At 36.8% G+C, this 16,487-nt stretch overlaps 1 protein-coding gene across 1 annotated transcript; it reads right to left on the reverse strand.

Annotated features, from left to right (window-relative positions):
* Window positions 1–2,616: 2,616 nt before the first annotated feature.
* Window positions 2,617–14,147, reverse strand: LOC121431716 (peptidyl-prolyl cis-trans isomerase). The gene is made up of 5 exons (XM_041629376.1): window positions 13,966–14,147; window positions 11,833–11,863; window positions 10,963–11,148; window positions 7,103–7,178; window positions 2,617–3,927 (listed from the first exon to the last, which is right to left on the reverse strand). Exons 1-5 carry the CDS (start codon window positions 14,032–14,034, stop codon window positions 3,795–3,797), a joined length of 495 nt encoding a protein of 164 aa, XP_041485310.1. The 5' UTR covers window positions 14,035–14,147; the 3' UTR covers window positions 2,617–3,794.
* Between the last annotated feature and the right edge of the window lie 2,340 nt (window positions 14,148–16,487).

A 16,487-nucleotide genomic window follows, 5' to 3' on the forward strand; every position in this document is an offset into this window, starting at 1 on the left:
GAGGTACGAAATTCAGCGTTTCATTGCGTGCTCTTTCGAGTGTCCGATCTTCCCCTTGTACATGTAGTATCTTTGATATCACGAGACGCACGTGATATGCGCGCGTGAAATTACATCAACCATAGAGTTATATACTCTATGACATCAACCCATAGAGATGTATATTATTGATAATCAATAATATACATCTCTATGCATCAACCCGTACGGCGCGGATCCGAACACGTTGACTACCAAATCAAAATTCATTTTTAAGGTTTGATGAAAAAGACCCGGGGAAAAAGAATATACTTTTCATTTAAATTGTTTTAGTGGCCCAAACACGGAGTTCCTCACATACTGTTTAGTGCTTGCCTCCCCTTTTATCACTTCATCCGCCCTCGCTCACTCAGCACCACCCCTCAACATCTTTCCGCTGGCCCCGGGTATACTTCCCTTGTGCTCTTCTGTATTTTGCCACTCTCATACCCCCCCCCTAACCCGGGAGCTAGTCAATTGTATTGCTGTACACATGCGTGACCAAATATTTCCAAAAAATATCTCTTCGTGCAAAATAACCACATAAACAAGTTGTCGCCAGAATATGATACCGGGGCCCAGGAAAAACATACCAGAAACACGATTGGCTAGTCTTAAAAAAGAAAATACTCTGAATACGTTTGAACCCGTGATTGACCATTGACTAGTCTTTCAAAACCACCTTTTTTATTCAAAGTCGGTGTTTTTGATACCCTTAATGAGTGCACTCGTGGCCCGCGTCCAAAACTGAAAAAACCCGACCCCTTTAAACACTTATTGGGGGTCATGCATGTGCACAGCAATATATTTGACTGCCCCTCACTATCTCAGGAGATCCACCTCCTCTCACCCCCTTATCCCGAACCCCCCCCCCCCCCACACAAAGGTTAGCGATTAATCATTAAATGAATGGCCTATTAAAATCGTTGTTGCATCGCATTTATGCTCCATCAGTAGACTAAGAACCAATCATAATTGCTCTTTCAAATTAGCAGTTAATCCTTTGTGTGACAGGGCCGGCCCAGGTTATCTCCATCTCTCATACCCCACCCCATCTCACTCTCGCGCGAACACCCCTTTCCATTTAATATTTCCAACTTTCCTTCTCTCCCCCCCCCCCCCCCCCACCCATCCTCTATTGACAATCTATTTAAAACCAGTTCCCTGTGCTCACCACACGTTGTTAGCCTAACAGAGCGCCAACAGACAGCCCAGTCAAATCTTTCAGATGGGATTGTGAATTAGTCAAAACATTTCAATGTGTAAACATTATGCATTGCTGCCACATTTAACACCGGTTGTAACAGCTCTGTTAGCTCTAACATTTCAGTGCGGTCACTAAAAGTTTTCAGAGCATCCTTTAGGATTTGTTTTATGCATTTGTTCAGTGACAACGAGGGAAAGCATAATGAAAATCACTTTAGTTATAAGGGTACTCCAGACTGAAATTGAAAATATGGTTGACCAGATAAGGAAAAATCAGACAAAATAATGAAAATTTGATAAAAACGGACAGGGAATAACAAAGTTATGACAATTTAAAGATTTACATTGTGAAACAGTGCTATGCATGTCTTCATGAATATTCAATGAGCAATCTGATGGCATACCCCCACTTGTTTTTTTTTTATTACAAGAAATTTAGGAGTTTTTTCCTCCAAGAAATGAAAAATTTGGATTGACAACTGATTACATATTTATTGTGGAAACTTATTTCATTTTATTTTTTAAGAAGACATATCATTCAAACATGTATCAAAAATGAAACTATGATTTCATGTAACATAAAAAAAAGAAACTGAAAGTTCAAGATGTGACATCAGCCAACCTAATGAATATTCATGACATGCATATAACTGCTTTCACAAAATATAACCTTGTTTGTTATTGGATATTGATGAAATTTTCAGCATTTTGCTCGGCTAATTTAACTCTTCATTTAGATCATTATTTTCAGCCCAGGGTACCCCTCTAAGGATTTGTGCATACATATATAACCTCTTACACTCATCCAAGTTATATGGCAGTATGAACTCTGAAAACTTTCGATTTCTTGGGGAAATGCTAACCAGAAATTAAAGGAATAAAATAATTGGAGGGTTCTGATACCTTCAAACCCCTCAAATAGGGTGTTTTCGCTTTTATAAGGGGGAAAATCTCTACAATGCAACAGTTCTTTGAAAATGCAATTAAACTCACAAGGAGAGCCGAGAAGCTTTTGTCAAAAGTTGGTGGAATGGGACAGCAGCTCGGAAGATTTGCCACGGAAGAACAAACGCAAATACTGTATGTCATTGTACAGAGCCACAGAGATTCTGATGCTGTCTCAGTCTACTAACTTTCGACATAAGCCTCTCAGCTCTATATTGTGATTTGACTTGCTTTTTCAAAGGAATTGGTGCATTGGAGAGTTTCCTCCTAGGAAATGCAAGAAGTCCAGAAGGCACAAATCGACTACATTGACTGCTCTTGCGTTCAAGAGGTTGATGCATGAAAGTGGGCCGTTCTGGATTCCATACCTCCTATGTGTAAAGCCCGACACTAAAAAAAAAGTCCCCCAAACCAATATATTGACAAACATATTCAGATGATTTTCCAGACAGAGTGTGGTTTATTGTTTACTACCTGGGAGATGAAGAAAATACTGATTTTCTTTCTAGTCGACAAAGACATTGCGCATACTAATACAAAAAATACAAATATCGTGTTTAAAACATTGCAAGGGAGCACGGCTACATGTTACTGTGAACATTCCATGATCAATTTCATATACCGGTACTGTAATTTTGGTTGAACCAAACTGACTTGCTAGGCGGTCAGATAAATGTCTAATCCAAATTATACAAATTAGAATCTCAAGAATAAACATTAACTGTTTAGGAATAAGTGAAAAGAAAATGTTTCACACCAATTAATCGAGATGAATAAAAGCCCCATTGACAAATATATGTATGTAACTATTGGGACATACACTTGGCTTCACAGAAGACAAGACCCCCCCCCCCCCCCCCGCCCCTTTCTCCACTGTTACATTGAGGTTCACAGTATTTCAACTGTAACACATGAATATATTAAACATGAGAAAAAAACACTGTATCAAATCCTACTAACATATCTCACTTGATGTTACAGAGCAGATGATATAGGTCTGTAATAGCGAAAAGTTATTAATTTTTTTTACCATCGCATGAATTTAGAATTGGATCTGAATAAATGGCAAATGACAAGAATCTATATTTAGGTGCCATATAAATTTTTTTTTCACTTGAGCTATGGACAGATTACTTCATTCAGTGAAAGGTGAAATGGTTTATTCAACACAGCAATGCCTTGTGGAATGGATCATCTTTTACCTCATGAAGTTGAAGTATTCCGTCCATTGCACTCATAAAAATTATTTGTATATATTGAACATGTATAAATGTACAGTGCATACAATATAGGATGATCACGACATATTATTGTCCATGATGTCAATCAGTCTAAGAATAGCCTGAAAAGAATATTAATGAATAATCCACAACCACAAGATCATGTACGTCCAGCAGCCGTTACCGTGTACAAGTACTTCTATATAAACCTGATGATAACAGTGAATTTCGAAAGTTTATACAGCATGTTCCACAAGTGATTCAACACATCTACACATTAAAAAAAGAAAAAGTAAAAGATTTATCTTGTACAAAATTATTATATTTAACACCACATGCTGCTACACCTCTTCAAACACAACTGAACAGGATGGTCTGATGATAGTAGACTTGAAACCTCACGATTTACACCTGACCACAGTCTGCAATAGTGATCTTCTTACTGGTCTTGCCACTGTCGCTACCATATGTCTCGATTTTCTTCACGACATCCATACCCTCAACCACACTGCCAAAGACCACATGTTTTCCATCGAGCCTGGGAAGGGAATAAACCAATGGTTACACTTTATCCTGGGCTGGGGTACTTTAAAGCCTGTGTATAGCTTTGGTAAATGGTCAATAATGTGATTGATAATCGAATATCGTCTAATATGACAGTCTTACTAAAGCGTAGAGACCGTTAGATATTTTTCCAACTGCTCTTCTCTGAGAAAATTTCAAATATTCAAATCTTGGATATATAGCGCCCTCTCTCGGCGATGCTTGTTTTAAATTTAAAAAATGGCATTCAAGCACTTATCTTATAAATTTAGTGATTAGATATCCAAAAGTTACAAAGAACATATCTTGAAAGTTTCAGCCCATTCCATGATTTGGAATAGGATTTAATTGAAAGACAAAAACACACAGATATTTTAATTTGATCGGGTGACCCGATCAAGTTAAATTTCCATGTAAAATCGCAAAATTTATCCTGTTAAACACTTTTTCATTTCATATCCTCCACATCATAACTGTTATAGGGCATATTCATTCATATTAGCTAGCAATGAATTGGAATAGTGATAGGTGCATTTTGGTGGATTTACCAAAACTATACACAAGCTTTAACCCCAATATCAAATATGATTAGTGATACTCTATTATCCTTATGTCCAGGTTTCATGAATTAGATCCAAAACCTTTCAAAGTTAAAACATTCATAACAAGTCAGTCAGTCTGCAAGCCCCAGTGTTAATGATCAAATGAGCAGGATTTATCCAAGTCCTCTCGTGGCTGAATTCATATCCCTGCAAAATCTTGTAAATTGTGAGACTTTTTTTTCAAAGAATCTAACCATTTTGTCTTTGAGTGAAATAAATTATTTTTGTACCATGGGAAAGAGTAATCGTTACTCTTTTAGGACAAGTCCACCCCAACAAAAACTTGATTTGAATAAAAAGAGAAAAATTCAACAAACATAACACTGAAAATTTCATCAAAATCGGATGTAAAATAAGAAAGTTATGGCATTTTAAAGTTTCGCTTCATTTCACAAAACAGTTATATGCACATCTCGGTCGGTATGCAATTGAGGAACTGATGACATCACTCACTCACTATTTCTTTTGTGTTTTATTATTTGAAATATGAAATATTTTTATTTTCTCGTCATTGTCATGTGAAATGAAGTATAATTCCTCCCTGAGCACGTGGAATTCCATTTTTTAAACATTTTGTGCTTCAGGCAAGGAGGTCCTAATCGTCAAATTCGTAAAAATTGAAATATTATATAATTCAAACAATAAAAAACAAAAGAAATAGTGAGTGACATCATTGACTCTCAATTGGATGCAACTGGCTTGTTCACATAACTATTTTGTTAAAAACAAGCGAAACTTTGAAATGTCATAACTTTCTTATTTTACATCCGATTTTGATGAAATTTTCAGCATTGTGCTTGTCTGATTTTTCTCTATTGATTCAAATCAACAATTTTCTAAAGTGGACTTGACCTTTTATATTGCTTATTTCTTTTGAATAAAATATGATAAATATGTGAAATAGGTGAAAGCGAGACTTAGGGATCCAAATGTCGTCCGTCCGTCGTCTGTCCGTCAAAAACCTGGTAGATGGACTTGGGGGATCTGCATGTTATGCTCCAGTCGAAGGTCACATGGTTAGGTCAAAGGTCATTTTCAGGTCAACGTTAAAGTTTACATGCAAGACTCTTATGACACCTAACTCCGCAACCGTAAATCACTTTTCAACCAAACTTGGATGGTAGATGGACTTGGGGGACCTGCATGTTATGGGGGCTATTAGGCCCCCCCTCAGATCTCGGCCGTTTATCGACTGATTGCGACCAAATTTGGTGTGTGGGTGTCTCATTATGTATTTTACAAGAATGCATTGTCAAATTTGTGATATTTATTATCATTTCTTATTTATCTAATTAATTATGCAAATATTCATAATTTTTCAAGGAATTTTCATTTTTTTTGTAGTTTTTCCCCCATTTTTTGAGAAAATGCAATGGAATCAAGCATGTTAGTAGCCAGTCATGTAATCTAAAAGACAGCTCACTCAACTGTATTGAAATTGTATAATTATTAGATTACAATAGTAATTAATTATGCGCATATGCTAATTTTTCTCAAATTCTGAATTTCACATATTGATTACCACGTCTGGGCATAATTTTTTTTTCTAGTTGTGTACTGAAGAAAGGTGATATTTACTTTATATTTTGACATTATATCATCAAAAAGTGAAAATACTTATGCAAATTAGAGATAAATGAATATTTATTAGCAGCCAGAAAGTTGAATGTTTCAAAGTAATTTATTAGATGTTGGATAATATTCTTGTTTCCTTCCGTGTTTCCAAATTCTTATGTATTTCTTTGTTTTTAATTTATTATGTATTTCTTTGTTTTGAAATCTCTATTTTTGTTTTTTTTTTAAACCTAGAATAGTTGGTGATAGCCCAAAAGAAAGTCATGTGAGGAAAAACAGAAAAAAAACATTCATCTGACAACACTTCTTGTAAAACCCATACATTGTACACACAAAAGTCGATGGAAATTGCCATTTTCGGTGACATTGGTCACGAATATGTGCTATACCCCAATTTTCGCAAACAGGGTCTCAAAATGTGAGGGAGATGTGAAAGAAAAAAGTCATGAAATTTCAGCGTATTATTTTTTTGCATTTAGAAATTATCGCGAAAAATGTCGAGGGGGGGCCTTTTAGCCCCCCCCCCCCCGGGCTATATAGGGTTAAGTTAATAGAGCTATGTTAATCTGGTGCTGCACAGTGGCTGCCAAGTCCATGATAAATTGGGCAAAAATTAAGTTTTGGAATTACTCCATTTTAGATTTGCATTTTGAACAATACAATATATTCATTTTCATATTTTCATTAAAAAAACCTAACCTTGGACCTTTGACTCATGGACATGAACAGCCAAATTTAAAGAGTGCTTCAAAAATTGGAAAGTAATTTGAACTGTACCATCAATACTGAAATGTTACTCAAGCGGCCAGCCTAGCCTGGAATCTAGGCAGAGAACAATATTTTTGCCGTTTAATACTCAACTGCAGACAGAATTCAGTATGTATTCCGACACTGAATGCAATATCGAACTAAATCTAATTTCAGCTGCCAGAAGTCAAAATTAATACCATAGCTTCTGTCTGAGGAAAAAGATGAAAATTACTATAGAATTACCATGTTGTCTTTGCTGTGCAGATAAAAAACTGAGAACCATTGGTGTTTGGGCCAGCATTGGCCATTGACAAGATTCCTGCAGAAAATAAACCAGTGAAATTGTGTTGAATACATTTCCTTTAAAGGGGTGGTCCAGGCTGAAAGCATGTATAGCTTAATAAATAAGAGTAGAATTCACTGAGCAAAATGCCGAAAATTTCGTCAAAATCAGACAACAAATAGCAAAGTTATTGAATTTTAAAGTTTAGTAATATTTTGTTAAAACAGTTGTCATGAATATTCATTAGGTGAGCTGATGATGTCACATCTCCACTTGTTCTTTTGTATTTTATTATATGAAATTAGGTTTACTCAATTTTTTTTCTCCACGAACTAGAAAAATTGGATTGACAACTGATTTAGTGCATTAGATATTTATTGCTGCAACTTATTTCACTGTAAGGGAGACATTTTATTCACACAAGTATGAAATAATGAAAAAAATATGATTTTATGTGATAACATAAGAAAACCGAAAGAGATGTGACATCATCAGCTCGCCTAATGAATCTTCATGACAACTGTTTTCACAAAATATTGCTAAACTTTAAACTTCAAAAACTTTATTTGTTATCCGATTTTGATGAAATTTTCAGCGTTTTGCTCAGTGAGTTCTACTCTGTGTATAAAGCTATAAATATTTTCAGCCTGGACCATCCCTTTAATAATATGCCAGGATTGCAAAGTATAACCACCATAAAAATATACCAGTGGAAAATGACTCGAGAGAAGGAAATATATTATTGTGAGCCAGAACAATATGTTCACACCGTACAAGCAAACAACTGGTCGATGCCGCTAGCTCACATCCCAGTCATTTCAAGTTATGCGCATACAGCTAAAAGAACAGAACACACAGCTAAAAGGTAAAAGTACATGTAGTTGCAGCAAACAATTATTTCATGAGAATGTCTTCAAAATCAAGGTTAAATGGGAGCATATTATCATAGATCCAGGTAGGTGTTTCATAAAGCTGTTCGTAAGATAAGAGCGACTTTAAGAACGACTGGTGATCATTTCTTATGCGCTAAACCTTCGCCAATGTATATAACATTTACCACAAGGATCACCAGTCGTTCTTAAAGTCGCTCTTAACTTACGAACAGCTTTATGAAACACCCACCAGATCTGGTATATTGAAATAAACTTATCTTTGTGAAATCATGAAATCTTAACTGTAAACCTATAATTCTGATGATCACTAACACAAAAAGGCATATGTGAGATTCAGGATTAGAAAGCTCATTTCATGATCTAACTTCTATGAAAATTTCATTGGTCGCGCTTCAGCGGTTTTGAATACACACTCTGTTACGTAACAGTTAAGCCTGAGTCGAATCAATTTTAAAATCGGTGTTCGATCGATGTCATCGAACACCGGTGCAGATTTTGCAAAATAGGTGCATCGAAAAAAAAAAAAAAATACGTCGGCCGGCCGATTCGTTTGGTTTACACAATCAATCATCAAAATATCAGTAATGTCCAACTTTACTACTACTTACTTGATTTCTATTGCCCCCAAAATGAAACCAAATGAGTAATTATGATGCTATTCACCATTAATTTGAAGTTTATTTCGATCATAGTTCGAGTCTTACTCGTCTGCTCATGCCGAGATAATTTATGCACGATGAATTCATGAATGGAAGTCATGGCCATCGATCGTGCATGCGCAGTACTGTTCTTTAATGAAACCAGAAAATGGCCGGAAATTGACGCAATCAACGTAAAATTAATTGCTTTCTTATCAATTATGTATTTTTCTGATATTGTATCTTGTGTTTTTTATTGAATGGAATTTGAATAAATTGAATTGAATTGAATTAAATCTTGCTTTCATGAACAATATTAAAATCATGACCATAGAACATTATTTAATCGTAATATTTAATAATAATTTGCATATGATAATCATTAATATGAATTTAGAGCTTGATGTGAAACGTTTGTATTTCGTTTCAATTTTCAATGGCGGACATCTCATGACGATCGTCTTGACTTCTTGGGTCGAGCTAGTGCACTTGTCTAAAAAAAATAATCATCACGTCAGGATTGATTCTCGAACATTGTCTACAGTAGTATGCAAAAACTCTGTTCAAGTTCGTATTATCACCATTTAATAACATTTTACATGACAAAACAGATAAAATTGCGTTTGATATTTTTTCCCATCAATTTGAAGCTAGTTTGTGCCCAACTTTGGGCTCTGATTTCATGAATGGGAAAATATGTCATACGTCATCAAACACGCATGCGCATTGTGCTTATTTTCTCGGAGCTTGGAGGAGACGTCCAGAGATGGAATAATAGAAATAATCCCAGTATTATTTCTTCCATATGAACATAACATACTTTGCTGACATCGTCAATATTCTTAGTATGACCATAAAATCTTGTTAAATCGTAATAATTTAGATGAATTTAGGGCTCGATTCGAAACATTCGTATTTATTTTGATCGCATGCTCAATTGCGTCTAAAAAACTGGATTGTCATTATCAGGATTAATTCTCGAACATCGTCATAACTCATATTCCACAATCTTTCCTCACAATCGTTATATCATCATTGAATAGCAATTCAAATGACCATCCAGAGAAAATTACGTATTTATTCCCATAAATCTATTTGGAGCTCATTTTGGATCCAACTACACAATCTCAGGCAAGTTACAGCGCTCTCCGTTGATTGCACTTGTTTGCTGGCGCTGATGTCAAGCACGCCTGTCGTTTCGGGAGAGTGAGTGTACGGAGCTGCGGACGGGGCTGGTGAATGGACTGCGAATGCTAGTCGACCGAAAATCATTCGGATAGACTCTGCGTGATTCATGTCTTTATTATTGTTTCATTTTAAACTTATATGTTGTCATCTGCAAATATCATTGTTGAAGATATTTTGGGAAGAATTCTGCTTTGGTCCCCGGCCTTTTTTTGTGTGTTTTGTGATCATGGAAAATACAAACGAACTTTGCTCTGTCATCTGCTTGTGCAACGCTCACCCGGCCAACGCCAGCGCGTACCGTCAGTGCGTAGTGCATATGCAAAGCGCATCGCATCGACGCAAAAACAAAAGACTAAATTTTCCCCGCCTTCAATATTCGATGCATCGATCGAATTAGAGCTGTCGAACACCGGTTTTCAAAATAATCGATATGACTCAGGCTTAGTCTCAATCATTGTGCATCTCCTGTTTATCAAACATGAAATGTACTGTCAAATACTGTTTTTGAACATGCTCCAGGTTGTGATTTGACGAGCCTGGTTAGATCATGGAGATTTCCCTGGTCAGATCAGGGAATTCCTTGGTCAGAACAAGGAGATAGAGTTAATATCTCCTTGGTCAGAATGGTCAAAGGGGGTTGATATGCAAGAAAATGCAGAACACAGAGCAGTGCTGCATGCATGCAAACTTGGAATGGGCTGAAAAGCACCACTGTTACATAATAGGCTGTGTATTCAAAACCACTGAAGCGAGACCAATGATATTTTTATAGAAGTTAGAAGAGATGGGCTTCCTATATCCATACATTTCATTGAGAATAATTTTTATTTTTGGAAGTTATTTAGCCGCATATCGGAGGGACATTTTTTTTGGGACGCGCTGTATGTAAAGTCGCCACAACTTCTACATTTCTGGCTTATCAGAGTGGGAGTGAGGGGAGAGGGTTCTAGTAGAATGTAGAGACCAATAGCCAGCAATTATATACCCTCCCCCTCACTTCTTGTAGAAGGACCAACAGGAAGCAATTGTCTACCACCCCCTTCCTTTCAAATTCTTGTAGAGAACATCAAGAAGTCTACCAATTTGACAAGATGTACAAACCTGGGCCAGTGTGCTTGAGTTGGAAGTTCTCGTCAGCAAACTTCTCTCCATAGATGCTCTTTCCACCGGTACCGTTGCCCCTGGTAAAGTCTCCACCTTGGCACATGAAGCTAGGGATAACCCTGTGGAAGGAGGAGCCCTTGAAACCAAAGCCCTTCTCTCCGGTGCAAAGAGCACGGAAGTTTTCTGTGAGTGAAAGGCGAGATGGTGGAATCGGTAGTCTTTAACCACTTGACTGCTATAGGCTGTTATGCACACTGACCCCCCCTGGTGCTACTGAATGGGACTAACATATCTGGGACTACACCCAACAGCAACTTGGGGGAAAAATTGTAAATAATAACATCACTTTCCTTATCACTATTTCCAATATCCACAATTTTTTTTTCATATTTCATGTAATAAAATACAAAAGAAATACTGAGTGATGTCATCAGTTCCTCATTTGCATACCGACCGAGATGTGCATATAACTGTTTTGTGAAATAAAGTGAAACTTTAAAATGCCATAACTTTCTTATTTTACATCCGATTTTGATGAAATTTTCAGTGTTATGCTTGTTGAATTTTTCTCTTTTTATTCAAATCAAGTTTTGGTGGACTTGTCCTTTAAATTCATGAAAAAGAAATATCTTTATAATAGATGGGGAATTATAATGCACTGTCTAAATTCACTATGCAGAGTGCAAAGGTGCAATGGGAGACATAACATAGAGAGACAACTTAAGTATACACATTGCACTACGTCATCTATCATGAACAGGTCTGTCACATCAAGGTTCATCACTTCTTTTGAAGAGGAAAGTGGAGGGAGAGTCTGCATTATAAATACAACTTAAAATAGAAATACATGTAATAAGGAATACTTACCAGCTGTCTTCGGGACTACATCACCCCTGAGCTGTAAGATAGATTAAAAACGAAGCTTGTGAGTGAATTCAAAATACATTGTAATTGGACTTCAAAGGTAAACCCGGCTTGAGACCTGACCGGAAGATTTAGCGAGATTTTTCCCGGGTCCTGGATTGGCCAGGAACTCTGAGCCACCCAACACTGCCAATGCAGCACCTAGAAAATTAGACTCACAGCTCACACACTCGTGCGACAGCACGCAAAGCGCGATTTGCGTGCTGTCGCCAAGCGGAAGACAAAGAAATCAAGATGGCGACGTAAACACGGCCGTAAGCTCTTCCCATCTTTTCATAACAAATCTCTCGTTTTTTTAATGAATTCTTCTTTAAAATGAAATCAATATCGCAGAAATATTGGAAATGAAGTTGGACCCCATGTACATGTTTTAGGGCTAGATCTTTTAGAGGGAAAGTAGAATTCTCGGGGGCGAAAGTTTCTGGTTTTGTACCCGTATGTGGGGAAATATAGGTAGGAGTACCAGGCGTTAGTGGGGAGTGACCATACGTAAAGTATATGACTTTCACTCCCCAAAATGCCCCAGGCTAGGTAGGAGAGAACTTTTCATTTTTTTTGAGGTTCAAGTCTGTGCCTTGATGTCAGGATACTACCACTTGTTAGACCATCATCCATATAATCATGGTTAAGTGCATAATTTCTGTTTTCATAATTTATCTTGCTAGATATTTTTACCATAATCTACCCTTGTCCCGTGAATACACGGTGAGCTCCTTTTACAGACTTTACTCTCCCTGGGTAATAGGGATAGGCCTAGCAGTATACCCAGTTTTTGTGTGTCCGGACGATCAATTTTAGAATGTCATTTGGAAAAATTGACAAGCGAAGTTTCATCAATTTTTAGTACAAAATGTTAGGAAATATTATAACAAAATAGAAAATGATTACAAGTAATGAATTCATATTTTTAGTGTAATCCACAGACAAAAAAGAAGGCTTCAAAAAGATAAAGTGTCCGGACACCCGACCCCCCATCCTACCATTTTTTTTCAATCTGAAAATGACTGCCCGAGGTTTTTTCAAAAGCAAATTCAAGAAAATCTTTTATTTTTTTTCATTTTTTAATGAGAAATTTGGTACACTTAGAACCCTACTCTTAATAATATAAGGAACACTATTAACCAAAAGATTTTGTGAAATAAGATTAAGAAATTCATGTTAAATCTTAACTCAAATTGTTAGTGGCGCAGACTTGGCCTGGGGCCCACCATCATACCGTGATATTCCTAACCGCTAACTGTTCCTATCCCCTTTTTTCAAAGTTTTCCTTCTTTTTTTTTTCTTTCTTTCCCCCACCAAAAGGGGGGGGGGGGCGCCGGCTGGGCCGCCTCACCCCTCCCCCCAATGGCATAGGTTGCTTCTGGTTTTGATGGCTGTCGCAAGACTGAGGATTTAACTTGGCCAAGCCAGGGCCAGGCTAAGGTCGTAAAGAACTCTTCCCCAGGTACCATTTGTTCACTGCTACCATCTGGCCTATGGAGAATCTACAGGTAGGACTACATGGTATGCCAATGCTGTATAGAGCACACACTTTAAAAATCATTAAAATATCACTTTTGTGACCAAAATTACTAATTTTCATACAGTTTTAATTTATTATTAGTAATGTGGGAATAATTTTTGTATTCACCAGAGGGCTCAAAAACTTGAATTTTGGGCATATATTTGTGTACGCCCTCTATTGGTGGAAAGTAATATGGCAAGAAAATTTTCATTTTTTGATCTCTATTTTTAATTAAGAAAAAATGATATAAAGAATCAAATTTGAATATGAGCCAAGCGGTATGAATTAACAGGTCTAATGGAAACTGTCAGTGTAAAAAAAATCAAGCATTTGCCCCAAAGAAAAAGAGAAAAATAAGCCAAACATTGCCACCCTTATTTTGTCACACATGGAGATATAACTGAGAACAAGGTTATATTATAACCTTGTTCATTGAATGAGTGCCAGTCACCCAGCCCAGGCCCAGGTCACCAGTGCAGTGGCACTGGCAGTGTTCCCGAAAAACGATCTTCACTCAGTCTCAGTTCACAATTTTTTTTTTTACCTCAAATTGTAAGCTTTCGTATTCTTACCTCCATGACGATTTTTCCAACTGACTCATTATTAGCAGTCATATCGAAGAAAACTTTTGATCTAGCCATAGCTACAGTTGCGAACTGGCGTCGAAACACGGCAAAAAGAGCAATTTTGACCCACGTGTGAAATTCGAAGACTGTGGAATCCGGTAGATTGAAAGAAAAGAGTTCCGGTGAGATTCGCGAGCCAATTTATATGCGTGCTGCGCATGCATATCATGAGGCGCGACGCAGCTCAGGCGGTCAACCATGAAAATTATAGCACTGGCGGATCCAGGGAAGGGGGCCACCCCCCCCCCCCTTTGAGAGGCACAACTAAAATTTGTAATGTAAAAAATGACGTCAATTTTTTTTTTGCTTGTCAAATTTTTCCTAAGGAAAATGTGCCACCCCCTTTCGAAAATTCCTGGATCCACACCTGCCACATAGATGTTTAAATTGAACCGGGGAATATATCAACGCATTGAACTACAGATGCACTTGCAGGGGTATAGGCCTATATATAGCTGCATGCAGTATGAAAATCGCACGAGTCGAGAGATAATATCTTTAATTTATAGGCCTACATGTTATGCAGTAATGAGGGTCCTCTTTTTTTTTTTCTTTTTTTTTACATAGGAAAGTATGAAGAATGTTAAACTTTATACAAGCTTTTAACATTGGGAACTGACGTGCGCGCGTGTGTGTATGTGTGGGTTTGTGTATATGTGAGTGGTATGGTGTGAGGATGGATGTTTGTGGCTGATTATTAAGTTAATTCGAAATAACTTAGCTTGTTAATGTGTTAAAATAGCCTCGAACTTACTGGCAGCCTATATTGTTTGTTACATTTTATGAAAACCAATAAAAACAGATAAAAATAAAACATATATATTCTGAGAGCAATATTGCAATGAAAAAGACATATCTAAAACAAATACAATACACACACACACTCTCCCTCATCACACACACATATACAATATATACATATATAAATATAAATAATATATATATATATATATATATATATATATATATATATATATATATATATATATATATATATATATATATATATATATACGTTTATGATTTCCTGAGTTTAATTGCCTAGCTGTGCATGGTTGGTGCCCCAAATTTGAAATAAAACCAGGTATAACAATTAATTAACTTGTCTCTGACGGTTTCATTTCTTATGATAGGTCGGTTGTTTTCTTAAACAACTTATGTTCACTTTACCGAACATTTTGGGAACATGCATGCGGTCCCTCCGATCCCGGAGTGGGGGGGGGGGGGGCTGGCGTTAAGTTATAAAACAGATCAAAACATGAAGCCTTTCTGGCTTTCAGTCAGAGGGCTAATTGGGCCAATGCCCGTGAGAGAAATGAAAGGGAGAACGCGAATTGTATTTTTCCCCCTGAATATTTTGTCAAAATATAACCCCCAAAATATTTTTACTGAAATTAATTAAGGTAAAAAAAAACGACTTGTTTTGGAGAACTTTTGATCCGTCCGCCACTACCGTATCTGGGCTCCTGCAGTAATTTTAACACATTTCGCCACTGAATATTTTGCCTACACCGGCCCTATCAGTTCAGTTCACAATTAAAGGGGAAGTTCACCCTGAAGAAAACTTTGTTGTGAAAATAGCAGAAAAAATAGTAAAAAATATTGGTGAAGGTTTGAGGAAAATCCGTTAAAGAGTAAGAAAGTTATTAGAGTTCAAAATTTTGGATTTGTGACGTCATAAACGAGCAGCTGCCCCATGTGTTATGTAATATAAAATGTATGAATTTCAAATTTTGTATGGTTCCTGATGACTTAATTTTGTTTTCTTGTCATGATCGGGTATGAAATGATTTGTCTTTTGATGTACAAAAGTTACAGTGAAAACCATTTTCAATTTTCTGAGAAAATGACATTTCATTGATTTTTTACCATTCGCTATGTAGGAATGCTGCTCGCATATGACGTCACAAATCAAATAATTGAAATTCTAATAGCTTTTTAATTATTTGATGAATTTTTCTCAAACCTTCGGCAATATTTTTTATTATTTTTTGGCTATTTTTACAATACAATTTGTGTCAGGGTGAACTTCCCTTTTAAGATGTTGGTGGAAATGAACAAAATATAATCATGCTCGCTCGAGCAATTAGCTTGAGGTTCCTTGTTGGAAACTAAGTTTCCATATCATTCCGCCCAGTGATTCCTCTGCGTTCCCTGCAAAACCGGGCGATATCCTTGCACATGCGTAGTATGCAACATTATCGTTCCATAGTCGTACGTGAAAGACCACTGTTGTCGATTTCATTTGGGAGCAGGGGCGTAGACCATGGGGGGGGGGGGGTGCATCCTAAACTTTCCAGTTGGGGATGTTGTGGAAAATCATTCCCCGCGTTCCAAGGCAGAAAAAAATTGAATCGGTATATGTTTAAAAAATATATATATATTAGGTAGAGGCCTGTCGTGATCATAATCATCATTTATTTTGCGCGCTCGATCGCCTGTTTTCGATCGAATATTTTATTGCCATG

Source organism: Lytechinus variegatus, chromosome 18, assembly GCF_018143015.1.
Source record: "Lytechinus variegatus isolate NC3 chromosome 18, Lvar_3.0, whole genome shotgun sequence".
Taxonomy (NCBI): domain Eukaryota; kingdom Metazoa; phylum Echinodermata; class Echinoidea; order Temnopleuroida; family Toxopneustidae; genus Lytechinus; species Lytechinus variegatus.

Excerpts from the sequence above, each read along its gene's own strand:
- LOC121431716 (XM_041629376.1), bottom strand. The coding sequence starts at position 14,034 with ATGGCTAGATCAAAAGTTTTCTTCGATATGACTGCTAATAATGAGTCA. Across the intron at positions 11,864-13,965 it reads TTGGAAAAATCGTCATGGAG|CTCAGGGGTGATGTAGTCCC; the intron begins GTAAGAATACGA and ends TCTATCTTACAG. Across the intron at positions 11,149-11,832 it reads TGTAGTCCCGAAGACAGCTG|AAAACTTCCGTGCTCTTTGC; the intron begins GTAAGTATTCCT and ends TTTCACTCACAG.